The 15,248-nt window shown below is 37.6% G+C and overlaps 1 protein-coding gene across 1 annotated transcript; it reads right to left on the reverse strand.

The window, feature by feature from the left end:
• Window positions 1-3,624: 3,624 nt before the first annotated feature.
• Window positions 3,625-5,529, reverse strand: LOC123658226. The gene has a single exon (XM_045593668.1). The coding sequence runs from the start codon at window positions 5,527-5,529 to the stop codon at window positions 3,625-3,627; it is 1,905 nt and encodes a 634-aa protein (XP_045449624.1).
• Between the last annotated feature and the right edge of the window lie 9,719 nt (window positions 5,530-15,248).

The raw sequence follows: 15,248 nt of genomic DNA on the forward strand, positions 1-15,248 counted from the left end.
ATACATCTCCTGTTCCTGATGACATTCTAAACCCTTCTGCTAGTCCTAATGATAACTTACCTATTGATATACCAAGTCCAAGTATTTCTGATAATTCTTATACAGAATTCAGATCCTAAAACAAACTTTAATACCACTATTCACGAGTATACAAATAACCTATTATCGACAGATTCTAAGATCATTGTCTTACCAACTTCCATTGACCTCGATGAAACAAATCCCTATATCGAAGAGGTCCTAGCTAATCAAAGTGATACCACAGAATTTCTGAATAGAGAAAGAAGATTACATTCATTTTTAAGGCTAGAAACAAGTTCTAAATCTTACCTTACCTTCTAATCTTACCTTTTTACTAAAGTTCATCATTTTGATGATGTGGCATACCCAGATCTATTCAAATCCTTGCAACAACTCCGCAATGAATTATTAATCGGTTTGCATGAATCATGCAAGGAAATTGCTATTTCTGATTTTAGAGATCCTTTCGTAAAACTCTCGTATATTAAAATCTTTAATATTCTCAATTTCCTTTTCCATAACACTGACATCATTATTAAAATATATAGAAATAATATTATCTATCCAACCCCGAGTGAAATTCCCAAGATATTAAGGGAAAATCATGATATACCCGTCGCTGGTCATGTTGGCACTAGCAGAATGTACAGTAGAATCAAAGAAAGATACCACTGGAAAAATATGAGAACCGACGTTGAAAATTACGTGAAAAAATGCTCTCAATGCCAAACCAACAAAGCTTTGCGTCAGATAAACCGAGCCCCGATGCAAATAACATCCACTTCCACTGCTCCTTTCGAAAAAGTTAGTCTCGATATCGTAGGTCCTCTTCCTGATGCTGGTCAAATAAATCTAAAATTCATACTTACCTTACAAGATGATCTCACTAAATATTCTACAGCGTATCCCATCTCTAACGCAACAGCAGAAGAATGTTGTGAATGCCTCGTCCACTTTATTTCTTTGTTTGGAATCCCTAAAACGATTTTAACCGACCAGGGTACAAATTTCACAGCTGACCTGTTTAAAAAGACATGTGAATTTTTAAAAATAAAACAGTTGTGGTCATCACCGTATCATCCACAAACCCAAGGTGCCCTAGAGAGAAGTCATTCTACTCTAAAGGAGTATCTTAAATCCTACGTTAACGATAACCAAACAAATTGGCATAAATATGTTTAGGTAAAGCTTTAGATTAGGTAAAACCGAATTTCGGGACCGTGGGGGGATGGGGGGGGGGGAGAGGGTGGGGAACGCTACCCCTGGTACCACTGTCACACCTCGGAACCCCATGGTTATGGAGATATCCATGGTTAAAGTTTTGAGGTTAGAAGAAGAATTTCGAAAGTTAGAGGAACGCTTGGCTCCGGCGCTACGGGAAGTGCAGCCCTTCCGCCCTTGCGTGCGAAAGCACGCTCACTCATGCTCCGTTCCGCAGCGGAGGCTGGTCGCCTTCGGCGACCAGCCTCCGCCGCTCCTCTACGCATTCGTTCGCGCGCTTTCGCACGGCGGGCGAGGGCTGCCCTCCCTTCGCGCCTCCGCGGCACAAAAAAAACACTCTAGGGGTAGGACAGACCAAGACCACGTGGACAGTGGGGTGCTCCGATTCGGTTTTGGGTATTTTTCGAATTTCTAAACCTATATTCTAGCACGCAATGTTACTAATTTTATTAGAATATTATGTCTGACGCGTTATTTTGTTTAAAAGTGTCGATTTGTCACACAATGCAAACAGTACGAGCTCAAAGGTATTATAATAGCTTTAAATTCTTCTTCTAACCTCAAAACTTTAACCATGGATATCTCCATAACCATGGGGTTTTGAGGTATGACAGTGTTACCTTGTATAGATTCCCCTACACCCTCCACCCTCCACACCCAAAAACCCCATAATTCGTTTTTTTTTTGTACGGAGCATGAGTGAGCGTGCTTTCGCACGCAAGGGCTGCACTTATCGTAGCGCCGGAGCCAAGCGTTCCTCTAACTTTCGAAATTCTTCTTCTAACCTCAAAACTTTAACCATGGATATCTCCATAACCATGGGGTTCCGAGGTGTGACAGTGGTACCAGGGGTAACGTTTCCCACCCTCTCCTCCCCCATCCCCCCACGGTCCCGAAATTCGGTTTTACCTAATCTAGATCTTAGCCTATGTTTATACCGCAATGTTAGCGTACAACACCAACGTCCACACCACGACAAAATTTACCCCTTACGAACTCCTTTTTGGACACAAACCTTACTTACCTAATTCTGTATTTGAAACTAATCCCGCAAATACTTACCTTGAATATATCAAAATGCTGAATCACCGTCTCAAATTCTCACGTGACAAAGCTCTCGAAAACATTGCTAAATCTAAGGAAAGATCCAAGGGATATTATGATCAACACTCTCGTCCTGTCACTTACAAAGTCGGTGATTGGGTCTATCTCAAAGCCCACTTAAGATTAAGAAAAGCTCTGTCTCCCATATGGAAAGGCCCCTATAAGGTGGTTAAAATCCATGGAAACCATACCCTTTCCCTACTCATAAATCGACGACACGTTAAACATCATTACGATCAAGTAAAATTAGCTAACGTCGATGTTTAAGTTTACTATTTCCTATTGGATATAATAGTTAGTTTAGAATATTAACTCATTTATAATGTAAAACATTATTACTATTTACATGATTATTATTATAGAAATTATTTTATTTTACTTTTATCATTAAACATGTAGTCTTTCGACTAAATTGGAAGCTCCTTTTCTATATTTGCAGGGCGCGGGCGTAGGTTATACTCGCACTCTTTACAATATTATGTAGGTAGTACTTAAAAAGATTATAACAAAATTGTAAGGTCTACCGAACACGTGGATGCGTGCGCGCTCTTCAGCGATCCGATCCAATCTATCGTGTGGCATAGGGAGTAACTCAGAGCAGTGCCTAGGACTTGCGACCCAGGTGTAGGTTTAAGGAGATCTCCTTTGAGATACGTATCAACGCTCACCTTCACTGCTCGAGTTATCTGCCATAATATGTAACAATTAATTCGTATGCACAAATTAATTATCGAATGAGTCTAGGTTAAGCTACTAGCAGGATACAACAAATGTATCGTGCCAAGCCAGAGCCAAGACTGCCTCGGCGGTTGCACTATTCGTTTTATACACGTCAGAACAATTCGAGTAATATAATAAATGAGGGTAGGTGACTATCGAACGATGTGCTAGGTGGCGCGATCGTTGCATCTGTTGTTTAATAATTCCTTTCTAATTGCGTAAGACAGCGCTAATGCCGACAAACATTTATATTTTTTTTTATTATGCTAATTCTTTACAATTAAGTTTTTACTAAGTTTCTTTTCTATTAGGGTAAAGAAGGGTATTACCGGTCACTTAAATGAAAACAACTATAAATCTGTTAAAAATAAGTATTTATCTAAAAAACTTTTATAAAACATAACTTAAGGTATTCTTCTTACGAAATCACAGCCATTGAGATCAATATTAATTAAAAAAAATCCATAATCAACTCTTAAAAATAAAAGAACTTTGACCGGTATTGACCGACATGGCGGGCAATCCCGGTCGGCAGGTTGGCAATGCCGGTCAAGCTTTTTATCGGCACAAATCGCACACGTAGCCTTCGGGTGACTCATAACCCGAGCACTCGGCATGCGCCCAAAGGCCACACTGTACGCACCTGTACCAAAGCTCGTTGTTGCGACCATAATCGTCGCATAACATGCATTTGTTCTCAAGATCTTCGACATCGGTGTCATCATCATCGCGTACGTCAGCCATATCGATTTGCGAGTCTGATAAATTTTGATCCTTGTTATTATCCTGAAGCAGCTTCTTTTTCACCTTTCTGACAGTAGCAGGTTTAGCTGGTCTTTTCCTTGTCTTTGTTTCTAGTTTCATTTTTACGCCACATTGTTTCTTCTTTTCCTTCGTCAATTTTCTTTCTTCTTTTTGTATCAGAGCTTCCTTGAAAGGAGTATTTGTGAGTACTGTTGCATGTTGTTTTCGAGAGGCTCCCTGCACTTTCTTACTGTTTGTGGATTTCTTTGGAACTGGTAGAAGATCTTTGGCGGTAGCTGCTGAAGTAGATGGAGTGGCATTATCTATGAAAGGGAGCAGAACTTGAGTAGATTCCACAATATTAGTTTCTGGTGCTATTTGGTTTTGGTCCATGAGAAGTGATGGTGAATTGGATGATGACATGTGTGGTTCTGTGTTCAGTGAGATGGTTTGAACTTCTGGAGTTTTATTATCCTGGTTGCGCCTTTCTTCTACGGATATCATTAATTCACTGCTGTTTAAAATTTCAGCAGCTAGGAAGTCTTCATCCGTGAACACGTCTGGGTTTAGGGGATATATTCCAGTAGCAGCAAATCCTGCTTCAGCTTTTGGGATGCTTGCTATTTTTTGATAAGCTTTTCTAAAAAGCGAGGCAATGTCGTTTTGTGTGATTTTTCGTCCTAATTCAGTTTTCATCAAAATATTGCATTCCTGCTTATAGGCAGTTTTGAGAGTACCATAAATGGAAACATCCAAGGGCTGGATCCGGTGGGAGCCGTGTGGTGGTAATGACAGCATAACTATGTTACTCTCCTTGCAAAATTCATAAGCTCTCAAAGAAATGTGGCTGCTGTGATTGTCCAAAATGAGAAGTATTGGCTCAGTTTCAGAAGGTTTTGTGACAGCAGCAAAGTGTTTCAACCAATCTATGAAAAGGTCTTCGTTGATCCATCCATTTTTCGAGTACCGGTATACTGCACCACGTGGACCATCGTTTTCCAGTGCCAGTGAATGTCTCTGACGAGGATATATAAGCATTGGTGGAATGTAACTTCCAGTAGCACTTACTGCACACACAGCTGTAACTGTCGTCCCTCTTTCACCAGAGGTTATAGAGCCTACACGTTTTTGGCCTTTCTCAGTTATCACTTTTCCCGGGTAATGCACTGATGTGATGCCAGTTTCGTCCATATTAAATATGTTCCTTGGTAAAAACTTATATTTCTCCATTAACTCTTCAAGTAATTTGAAAAATATAGAAACTTCATGCTTGTTAAAAGCTTTAGCTCTATTCAGGCTCGTACCCTCAGCTTTCCGAGCAGACAACTTATTTCGCTTCATAAATCCTGTAAGCCAATCCTTCCCAGCCATTCTTAAAGTATTGTTAAAATTGTGCTTTATGTGATTATGAACAGCGTATTCATAAGCCATTTTCCTTATTTGAATGGCAGTGCAGCCATAAAATATATTGCCGAGAAACTTCACTTGGTCTGCCATTTCCGCTTCCTGTTCTTTCGTGAAGACTGGATTTCTTCCCATAGCTGGTAACGCCTGGTTCTTGCTCTTAAGCCTTTCTTGAAGGGTTGAAAACGGAATACCATTCAACCGTGCAGCCTCTCTTATCGCGGTTCCGTCTTCGACAAGCTTAAATGCCCTATTTATATCATCTTGGCTCCATTTCGCCTTCAATTTTTTTCTCCTAGTTCGAAATCCCGACATCTAAAAAGGAAATTACATAAAAAATAACTGAATAAAAAAGTCTAAAATATCTATTTGTAAACAAAACTAGCGGGTAATACCGGTCAGCATGACCGGCATTAGCTATCCTTATACTTTTCTGATTTATAATAATTTTAACAAAAACCTGTCCCAAACAGCATGAAATATATAACTCAACGTGTAGATAAATAAACAAATGGCAACAATTACCACTAACAAAGAATAAAATACGCAAAATAAGACACTCACATGTTAAATTCCGTGATCAAAAAGTTATAAAAAAGTGGCGCGAAACACTCTGACGTGTGATTCTGCCTGACGCTTACTTGGAACTGAGCGGGGATCGTAGCATAGGCGCGGGGAACGCTTACGCCATACTCAAGCAATGCATGAGAGAGCACTAACACGGTATTTTTTAAAATATTGCGGTGACCGGCATTGTCGCCTGACCGGTAATACCCCTTTTTACCCTAATTATTTGTGAACATGATTTATTTCCTACTTCTATTTCTTATTAATTACAGCTCCGTAATAGTTTGTCATAAAGAAGAATTCGTGGAAAAAATAAAGAAGAGTCCAGGAATTCACTTCAATCCACAAGGCTCCATAAAATTAATTAACGATTATTTGCACGTAGTTATACCTATAGATATAGAATATCTAAAACCCCATATCGACAACGTTAGACATGTGCTATACACATCACAACATCTCTGTCCTGGGAATAAGATAATCAGTGCATCTGAATGTCAGAATATATTCGGACCTCTTAATTCTATTTTCGACGATATTGCGCGAGATTACTATTCTATTTCACATCTTATATCTTCTAAAACCAAGAGATCCGCATGGATATCAGGCGTCGGTACTATTTTTAAGCACATATTCGGTACTATGGATGAAAACGACGCAATTCTTTACGGTAACTCGATTCAACATTTGAAAGATAATGACAAGAAACTATTAGAGTTAGTGAAACAAAATCTTATCGTTTCTAAATCTGCTATATCTAATTTTAATGAAACTCTTTCTACAATTAATAAAAATGAAGAAAGACTTAACGACGCTATAGAAAATCTATCATCTAGCTTAACAAGTATGACAATAAATACTGATTCTCTTCTATTTCGGGCAAAGATACAGGAAGTGTTTAATGTGCTTCAATCAAGTCTCCTAAACTTATCCTATAAATTAGAAGATACTGTTAACTCTATATTATTTGCTAAGACAAATACTCTGCATCCTTCTATTATTACTCCTGTAGATTTATATAATGAACTCGTCTCTAATGTTAAGTATCTTTCTAGATTTACTGAATTTCCTGTACCGTTAGAACTTGAAAGCATAAATATTGTATTAAAATTATCTGAAATTATTTCTTGTATTATAGACAATAAGCTATTGTTTACTATTAAGATTCCATTAGTTTTAATTAGTGAATTTAAGTTGTTTAAATGTATTCCAATTCCTTTGCCTCATGATAATAATATACCTAATTCTTTTGCCTTAATTATTCCATCCGCAAAATATGTAGCGGTTAATAATGACAAAACCAGTTATTGTATCCTTGATGATCTATACAATTGTAAAACTACCCTTAATGACAATTTTATTTGTAATAATTTAAAAGAATTTAATATTGTCGAGAACCCAATCTGTGAAACAGAAATTATGTCTAAAGTTCTATATTCACTTCCTAAAGAGTGTAAAACAAAATTTATTTCGGGAGATGTACACTTTTGGCAATCGTTAGGAAATAATAAATGGATTTTTACTCATTCCTCCCCCACAAGACTACATCTCAATTGTGAAAACGATAACTTTGATGTAACGATACTAGGTATATACTGGTATTGTCAATTTGAAACCAAAATGTAACGGCTATTGCAAAGATGTAAAACTTATAAGTTCAATTAATCCTAAAATCTATTCAAATTCAATTCATTCTGATTTTAATCTTATTAATGATTCATGTTGCAACTTCAATGCTTTTAAGAAATTTAATAATACGATTAATTATAAATCTGTAAAATTAAATACTAAATTAGATTTAAATAAATTTATTAAATTAAATTCTGAAACTGATAGTCTACTAGATCTTATAAACAATTTAAATCTAGATGATAATTTTGAATTTACTAATCCACATTCAATAATGTTCTATGTTTCTATATCTCTGTTTTTAGTGTTTATAATTTACTATTTCTGTAAAGAAAGATGTCTGACCTTTCAAAAGAAAATAAAGCTCACTAGATCCGCTACAAAATCCGATGACAGATTAGAAAGTTCACCAGATCCTCAACCTCGTTTGAGGATTGTTTAAAATTTTACCCTTTTTCTACTTCCTATGAGAAACTTCACGCTCTGACCGTGTAAGTTTCATCTTAAGCGAGGGGTTGTTATAGCTAGCACATGCACCCCTTTGCGCTGTGGTGCAAGCCTTAGATGCTGCATCAGCATTTTGTCTCTAAAGAAGCAGTAGGGACGGGACCTCGCAGTCAGTCTGCTCGGATCCCTCATATCGGTCACACTTCTTTTTCCATACCAGTTCCGTGTATTTCATTTTATTATTTTAAAAGTAATATTGTTCAATTCAAATAAATAATTTCTGTAATTTTTAAAAATCTTTTTTTTAAAAACTGTTTATTCGGAACCCGTGTAACAGATCGTTACTCACAGTAGGGAACATATCCGCCAATCCGCAGTGGAGTAGCGAGGTGTATTAAGCTCCAATCTTTCACCTGAGCTCTTCTTGCTGTGTGGCTACGGCACTAAAGAATTTAGCCACCCTCTCTCTTCCCGTGGGTGTCGTAAGAGGCGACTAAGGGATAACAAGGTTCCACAACCACCTTGGAACTTAAGAAGCCGACCGATGGCGGGATAACCATCCAACTGCTGGCTTTGAAATACACAGGCCGAAGACGGGCAGCAGCGTATTCGGTGCGACAAAGCCAGTACTGCGGTCACCAACCCGCCTGCCCAGCGTGGTGACTATGGGCAAAACACATGAGTTCACGTTATTTTTGGCGTAAACTTGTGGAGGCCTATGTCCAGCAGTGGACTGTATAGGCTGTAATGATGATTTCACCTGAGATGGAGAAAGATACCTAAGCCTACCAGTGGGATGTTAGAGGTTGAATGCATAATACATGCAATTTATAGCACTACTGTCTACTTAATGTAAGTTTCGTTATTTTCATGTTGACTAAGCATCTGAAATTGTTTAAGCCTAAATAATAATAAATAATAATATTTTTATTTCACAAACTTACTATATTACAATGATCATCATCATCACCATTACAGCCTATACAGTCCACTGCTAGACATAGGCCTCCACAAGTTTACCTTAGTCGCCTCTTCCCGTGAGTGTCGTAAGAGGCGACTATGGGATAACACAGTTCCGCTACCACCTTGGAACTTAATAACCCGACCGGTGGCGGGATAACCATCCAACAGCTGGCTTTGAAATACACAGGCCTAAGACGGGCAGCAGCGTTTTCGGTGCGACCATAGATCAAGTAAAAAGAATAGATAACGCACTTAGAACAAAAAAGTGAAGCCACTTTTTTAAATATGTGTGAGTGAGTGAAGTGTTGACACTTTTTAAAAAAAGTCCCTGAAAATTTTATTAAGTGGGATTAAACACAATTAATTTAATATAGGTAAAATGGGTATGCGAAAATAAAAATCTGTTTATAGTTTTAAATATATTTACTCCTTTTTAACCGACTTCAAAAAAAGAAGGAGGTTACTCAATTCGACCGTATATATATATTATATATATATTTTTTTATGTATGTTCGGAGATAACTTCTTCGTTTATGAACCGGTTTTGATAATTCTTTTTTTGTTGGAAAGGAGATATCCATAGTTTGGTACCATGATAAGGAAACCAGGATCTGATGATGGGATCCCAGATAAATCGAGGGAAACTTTCAAAAATCGTAAGGGTGACTAGTAAATTTCATCGTTTTCATTAAGTACTATAAAGCACTACTATTTAATAAAGGTCTGGAGTCGATCTGATGATGGAGAAGAAAGATAGTCGAGGGAACTCTTTAACAATTTATAGCAATTACCTGCTTTTTGAACTTAATTCGTTTCTATTGATGAGAACTTTGCACCTGTATGAGTCATAAGTGCCATTACAGTCTGATGATGGAGACAAAAGTTAGTCGAGGGAACTCTTTAACGATTTATAGCAATTACTTGCTGTTTGAACTTAATTCGTTTCTATCGATGAGAACTTTGCATATATATGAGTTATAAGTGCCATTTCAGTCTGATGATGGAGACGAAAGATAGTCGAGGGAACTCTTCAACGACTTATAGCAATTACCTGGTGTTTGAACTTAATTCGTTTCTATTGATGAGAACTTTGCACCTATATGAGTTACAAGTGCCATTACAGTCTGATGATGGCGACAAAAGATAGTCGAGGGAACTTTTCAACGATTTATAGCAATTACCTGCTATGTGATCATCTGTGTCGCAGGACCAGGTTTGATGACGGAGCCCATAAACACTCGAGGGAATTTCTCAACAATTTACAGCAGTTACCTTTTGCTGTTTGACGACCGTTTTGATATAATGGTACATGTGCCGTGTCGGCGGCGCCTAAACACCGACGGTCGCGGGTTCTATTCCCGCTCGGAGTGGATATTTATGTTTATACAAATATTTATTTTCGGTCTAGTTGTTATTCCTTGTGGTTCTCCCAACCTAGCCTCAGAGAACACGCTAGGCTGTCAGTCCCGGTTGTTATTATGTACACCTGATAGCGAACTTTACTCATAGTATGTCGACGCGTTAGCGCAGCGGTCACAGCACCGGCTGTTGCGCTGGCGTTAGTGGGTTCAATCTCCGCGCACGACAGTTATTTGAATTGGCCATATAGATGTTTGTCATTGTCTGGGTGTTTGTGCTTGTGTATTGTGTATGTTTCCGGTCCCCCGACACAAGAGAAAAAGCATCCTTGTTAGGTCTACCCATCACTAAAAATTGTAAAATAAAATAATTTTTAACAAAAAAAAAAACCGACTTCAAACAGGAAACTAAAAAGTGAAAAATAAATTTACTTAGTACAAAGTAATTCGTATTTTGATTTAGTTAATCAGAAATGATTAAATAAATATTTTATAATTTTGAAGTTGGTGCCGGCTCATCCGGTAGGTCCTAGAACAAAAAATTCAACATTAAAATACCTAGTAGTAAGTAGTAGTATATACGTGATGGTACTCTGCGAAGTCCACGTTTTGTACCGTAAATGTCAGCTTTATCAAAATGGTTTGAACAAACCACACAAGATGAGGATGGCTGTCGTTGTAGTTCATTTCAGCTCAGTCGCACAGCAGCTACCTATTCTATCTATCTCCTATTAAAATATTCGTTGGAAACCTAAAACCATGATATTTAGTAGTAAAATATGAGTAGTTAATTTACAAATTTAAACAGAAACAAACGAGTTAAAAATTTATATTTAACTTGACTTCAATTTAGGTAAAACATAAAATCACACGATAAAAGAAAAAACAATAATGATGTCCACTTTCTACTTAATTATTTTTCTATGATTGGCTACAATTTACTTACCCGCATTTTGGGCTAATGGAAATAAGAATTACAGGTAACACTCCCTCGGTACGTCATTTCGGGACATGGAAATTATAAGTTCCGAATAACCTCAATATTATTTTGGAATAACAAGAAATATAAAGTTTTGTATGTACTTACGTGTTAAACGATATTTCTTCAGACTTTTTATTCACTTTGGTATTGTTTTTGTACCATTTAATTACACAAAAACGGCATTTTATAGGCATAATTACTGTACGAGGCCCCGTGAGATACTGACGAAAATGAGCGTAGTTTGATGCATATGTGTGCGTGAGCGTGTGTGTTTACTTGAAGGAGCCGAGTTTTGTGGCTTCACTAACAACAAAGACCGCGCATTATCTACTTTTTTTTACTTCATCTATGGGTGCGACAAAGCCAACCCTGCGGTCACCAACCCGCCTGCCCAGCGTGGTGACTATGGGCAACACACATGAGTTCACGCATTTTGGCGCGAACTTGTAGAGGCCGTGATTTTTTTTGTGTTACGTGATTTTTTTTTGTGCCAAGCAAATTGAATTTCAATCTTTAAATAAATTTGTAGGCAAGTATCAAGTTGCAACGTGTCTGTTCGTTGTTTTTAGAGTTCCGTACTCAAAGGGTGAAAACGTGACCCTATTATTAAGACTTTGCTGTCCGTCCGTCCGTCCGTCCGTCTGTCTGTCTGTCACCAAGCTGTATCTCAAGAACAGCAATAGCTAGACAGTTGAAAATTTTACAAATTATGTATTTTTGTTGCCGCTATAACAACAAATACTAAAAACAAAGTAAAAACATATTTAAGGGCTGTTCTCATAAAAAACGCGATTTTTTTGCCCTTTGTTTATCGATATCAATAAAGGCAACAGGTAGCCGTTTGAAATATTCACAAAATACTCAGTTGTATATTTACTTTAACAATAAAGAGGTCTCCCATACCGAAATGCCATTTTTTGCCTATTTTTGCTTGATACCAATAAATGGTAACGAGTACTTGAAATATTTATAAAATACTTAATTGTATAATTACTTCAATAATAAATATTAAAATTAAAAAAAAAGACAAACAAATTGTCTAAATATTTTACCTAGTCAATGGCCTTCGTGCGCGAGTCCGATTCGCACTTGCCCGGTATTTTTTTGCTTTAAAAATCACTCATTCAACTATAAATAAATAAATACACGTGATATGCCAATACCCAGTCACCATCCAAATCATTAAGATTTCAGTATGAAGTCTTTTAAAAGACCATTTCATGATCTTCTTCATTCCACCACGAGCATTTTCGAATCGTCATTTTACAAATTAAAATTTTAAAAATAAATTATTATTTTTGTAAAAGTGAAGCTGCCACCGATTCGGAATGTGGATTCTGCAGAGAAGAATCGGCAAGAAACTCCGCAGTTACTCTTTTGAAAAATAATATGTAAACTGTTTTAGTACAAAATTAGTAACATGTTGCATAAAATACAGCGTCACTAAGTCTACTTTTTCAACAACTCGTTTTTATGAGCTTAGAGTTATGAGTTCTTAAAGAACTTATAAAAGGGATGTAAATTTTTGGTTATCTATTTGTGTTCAAGAAACGGCATGGACTTAGCTTAGATGGGAACTTACCCAGAGTATGAATGTGGATGGATGAAAGAAGAAAAGTATGTAGAATGAAAGTGCGAGAGACATAAATGATGAACTGGAATGAAAGAATAAAATAAATAACGGCTCAGAACTATGTTTCGGAGGTGTAGATGTAAAAAAAAGAAAATACAATTGTTTTTTTAACCGACTTCCAAAAAAGGAGGAGGTTCTCAATTCGACTGTATTTTTTTTATGTGTGTTACATCAGAACTTTTGCCCGTGTGGACCGATTTCGACAAATTTTCTTTTAATCGAAAGGTGGTGTGTGTCAATTGGTCCCATTTAAATTTGTTAGAGATCTAACAACTACTTTTTGAGTTATGTCTTATAATGCGTTTTTACTTGACGCTTTTTTCGTCGACCTACGTTATATTATACCGCATAACTTTCTACTGGATACACCAATTTTGATAATTCTTTTTTTGTTAGAAAGGAGATATCCCTAGTTTAGTACCATGATAAGGAAACCAGGATCTGATGATGGAATCCCAGAGAAATCGAGGGAAACTCTTGAAAATCCGCAATAACTTTTTACTGGGTGTACCGATTTTAATAATTTTTAATTTAATAGAAAGCTGATGTTTGTCATGTAGTCACATATAAATTTTATGGAGATCTGATAACTACTTTTTGAGTAACCTTTGATAACGCGTAGTTACTTGACTATTTTTTCGTCGATCTACGTTGTATTACTCGTCGATGTAATTGAAGTCGGTTTTTTTTTTTCGTTTGCGAGCAAACACAATTATTTGTGCTTTACCTCAGAACGTTTTACTGAGTGACGCTTTTCGTCAGATCTCGTCCAAATTTCTCTGTTTTTTAATCATCTCGCTAAAGATCTCTAGGTTCCTCAAATTAAAAACGTTTAGAAAATACTATCTACAAATGGGACTTGAAATAATGTTATAAAAAATAGAAATATTTCTTGTCCACAACGGTTTCGCGAACATATCTATATAACTAAAAATGAATGTTGCTAAGCGCAAAACTCGAGAATGGACTCGACCAATTCTTCTAATTTATTTTTTGTATGTTACCACGTAATGTTTTATTACAAAAAAAAAAGTTTAACTATTAATTTTTGACAGAACGAAGTCTGCCCGGGCAGCTAGTTTGAATTAAAATTAGACAGTTTTTAGTTAACAATAGCATAATAGAAACATCTCATCTCGTCGGCGAAGATTTGTCGCTGTCGAGCGTTGGTCCGCAGCATACTCGGCAGCGACAGGTGCTGGTTGAACGTAACTTCCTTCTGCGAGGAAGCCATGGCGCTAAGGAGGCTGCGGAGCGACAGCGTGAGGCCGACGCTCACGCCAACTCGCTCCACAGGAGACTAGCAGGGGGAAGGAGTCGCCGATATGCCCTTCGCAATAGAGTAAGAAAAGGGCACCGTTCCTCCCACTCGCCACCGGGGTGTTGGAGCGCTGACAGTGCCCGTGGGCGCTCTATGGATGAAGGCGGCCGGCATATGGCAGGCCAACCGTAGAAGCGTCGCGGTAGCATATGCAAAAGCGATCCCGTGGCGCCCCGCTAAGACGATAAGGGCACCGCTGGGTTTTAGTGGATAGTCTGGGTTGTTCACAGACCTTGTGTGAGGATATCACAGAATGCATAGTTGGAACTACATCAGCCTTCTACAAAGTTAGCATGGGATACTTTAGACGAATCGAAAATCGGGTCACACGGATTGGGGCACATAAATCACAGAACGCAGATGCTTGTCAACTTCAAGATGGAGGGGCTCTTTTGATAAAAAAAAATTTCGTGAAGAAGCCCCAAAGGATATGGCAGAAGCCTGATACTGTGTCGAGGAACAAGATAGATTTAATCAGGGCAGATAAAAAACAAATATTCAGACATGTGTCTCAGTAGTATATATAGATTTAACACCCACTACCAGCTGCTGCGAGGCACTCTGATTGTCTGTCTCTGAAAGGGGCGAGCCCGCTTGATGAAATTTAATTTCTGATCTACGCTTACGAAACTACGTGGTGGCAAACCCAGTGTGATGAGATTGATGATCTACGTAAGAGGAGTGCGAAGAACCGGGAAGTTTAGCGCGAATTTGGTGAGGCCTATCTTCAGCAGTGGACTGCATAAGCTGAAGCGATTCTCCAAATTGAGTAGCTAATGCTGCCAATAACTACATGATAATTGTGTTTGCTCGCAAACGAAAAAAAAACCGACTTCAATTACATCGACGAGTAATACAACGTAGATCGACGAAAAAATAGTCAAGTAACTACGCGTTATCAAAAATTACTCAAAAAGTAGTTATCAGATCTCGATAAAATTTAAATGTGACCACATGATAAACATCAGCTTTCGATTAAATTAAAAATATCAAAATCGGAACACCCAGTAAAAAGTTATTACGGATTTTCGAGTTTCCCTCGATTTCTCTGGGATCCCATCATCAGATCCTGGTTTCCTTATCACGGTACCAAACTAGGGATATCCCCTTTCCAACAAAAAAAAATTTATCAAA

Source organism: Melitaea cinxia, chromosome 12 (genome assembly GCF_905220565.1).
Source record: "Melitaea cinxia chromosome 12, ilMelCinx1.1, whole genome shotgun sequence".
Classification (NCBI taxonomy): domain Eukaryota; kingdom Metazoa; phylum Arthropoda; class Insecta; order Lepidoptera; family Nymphalidae; genus Melitaea; species Melitaea cinxia.

Bases quoted from the DNA above. Each gene is read 5' to 3' on its own strand.
- LOC123658226 (XM_045593668.1), bottom strand. From the start codon at position 5,529: ATGTCGGGATTTCGAACTAGGAGAAAAAAATTGAAGGCGAAATGGAGC.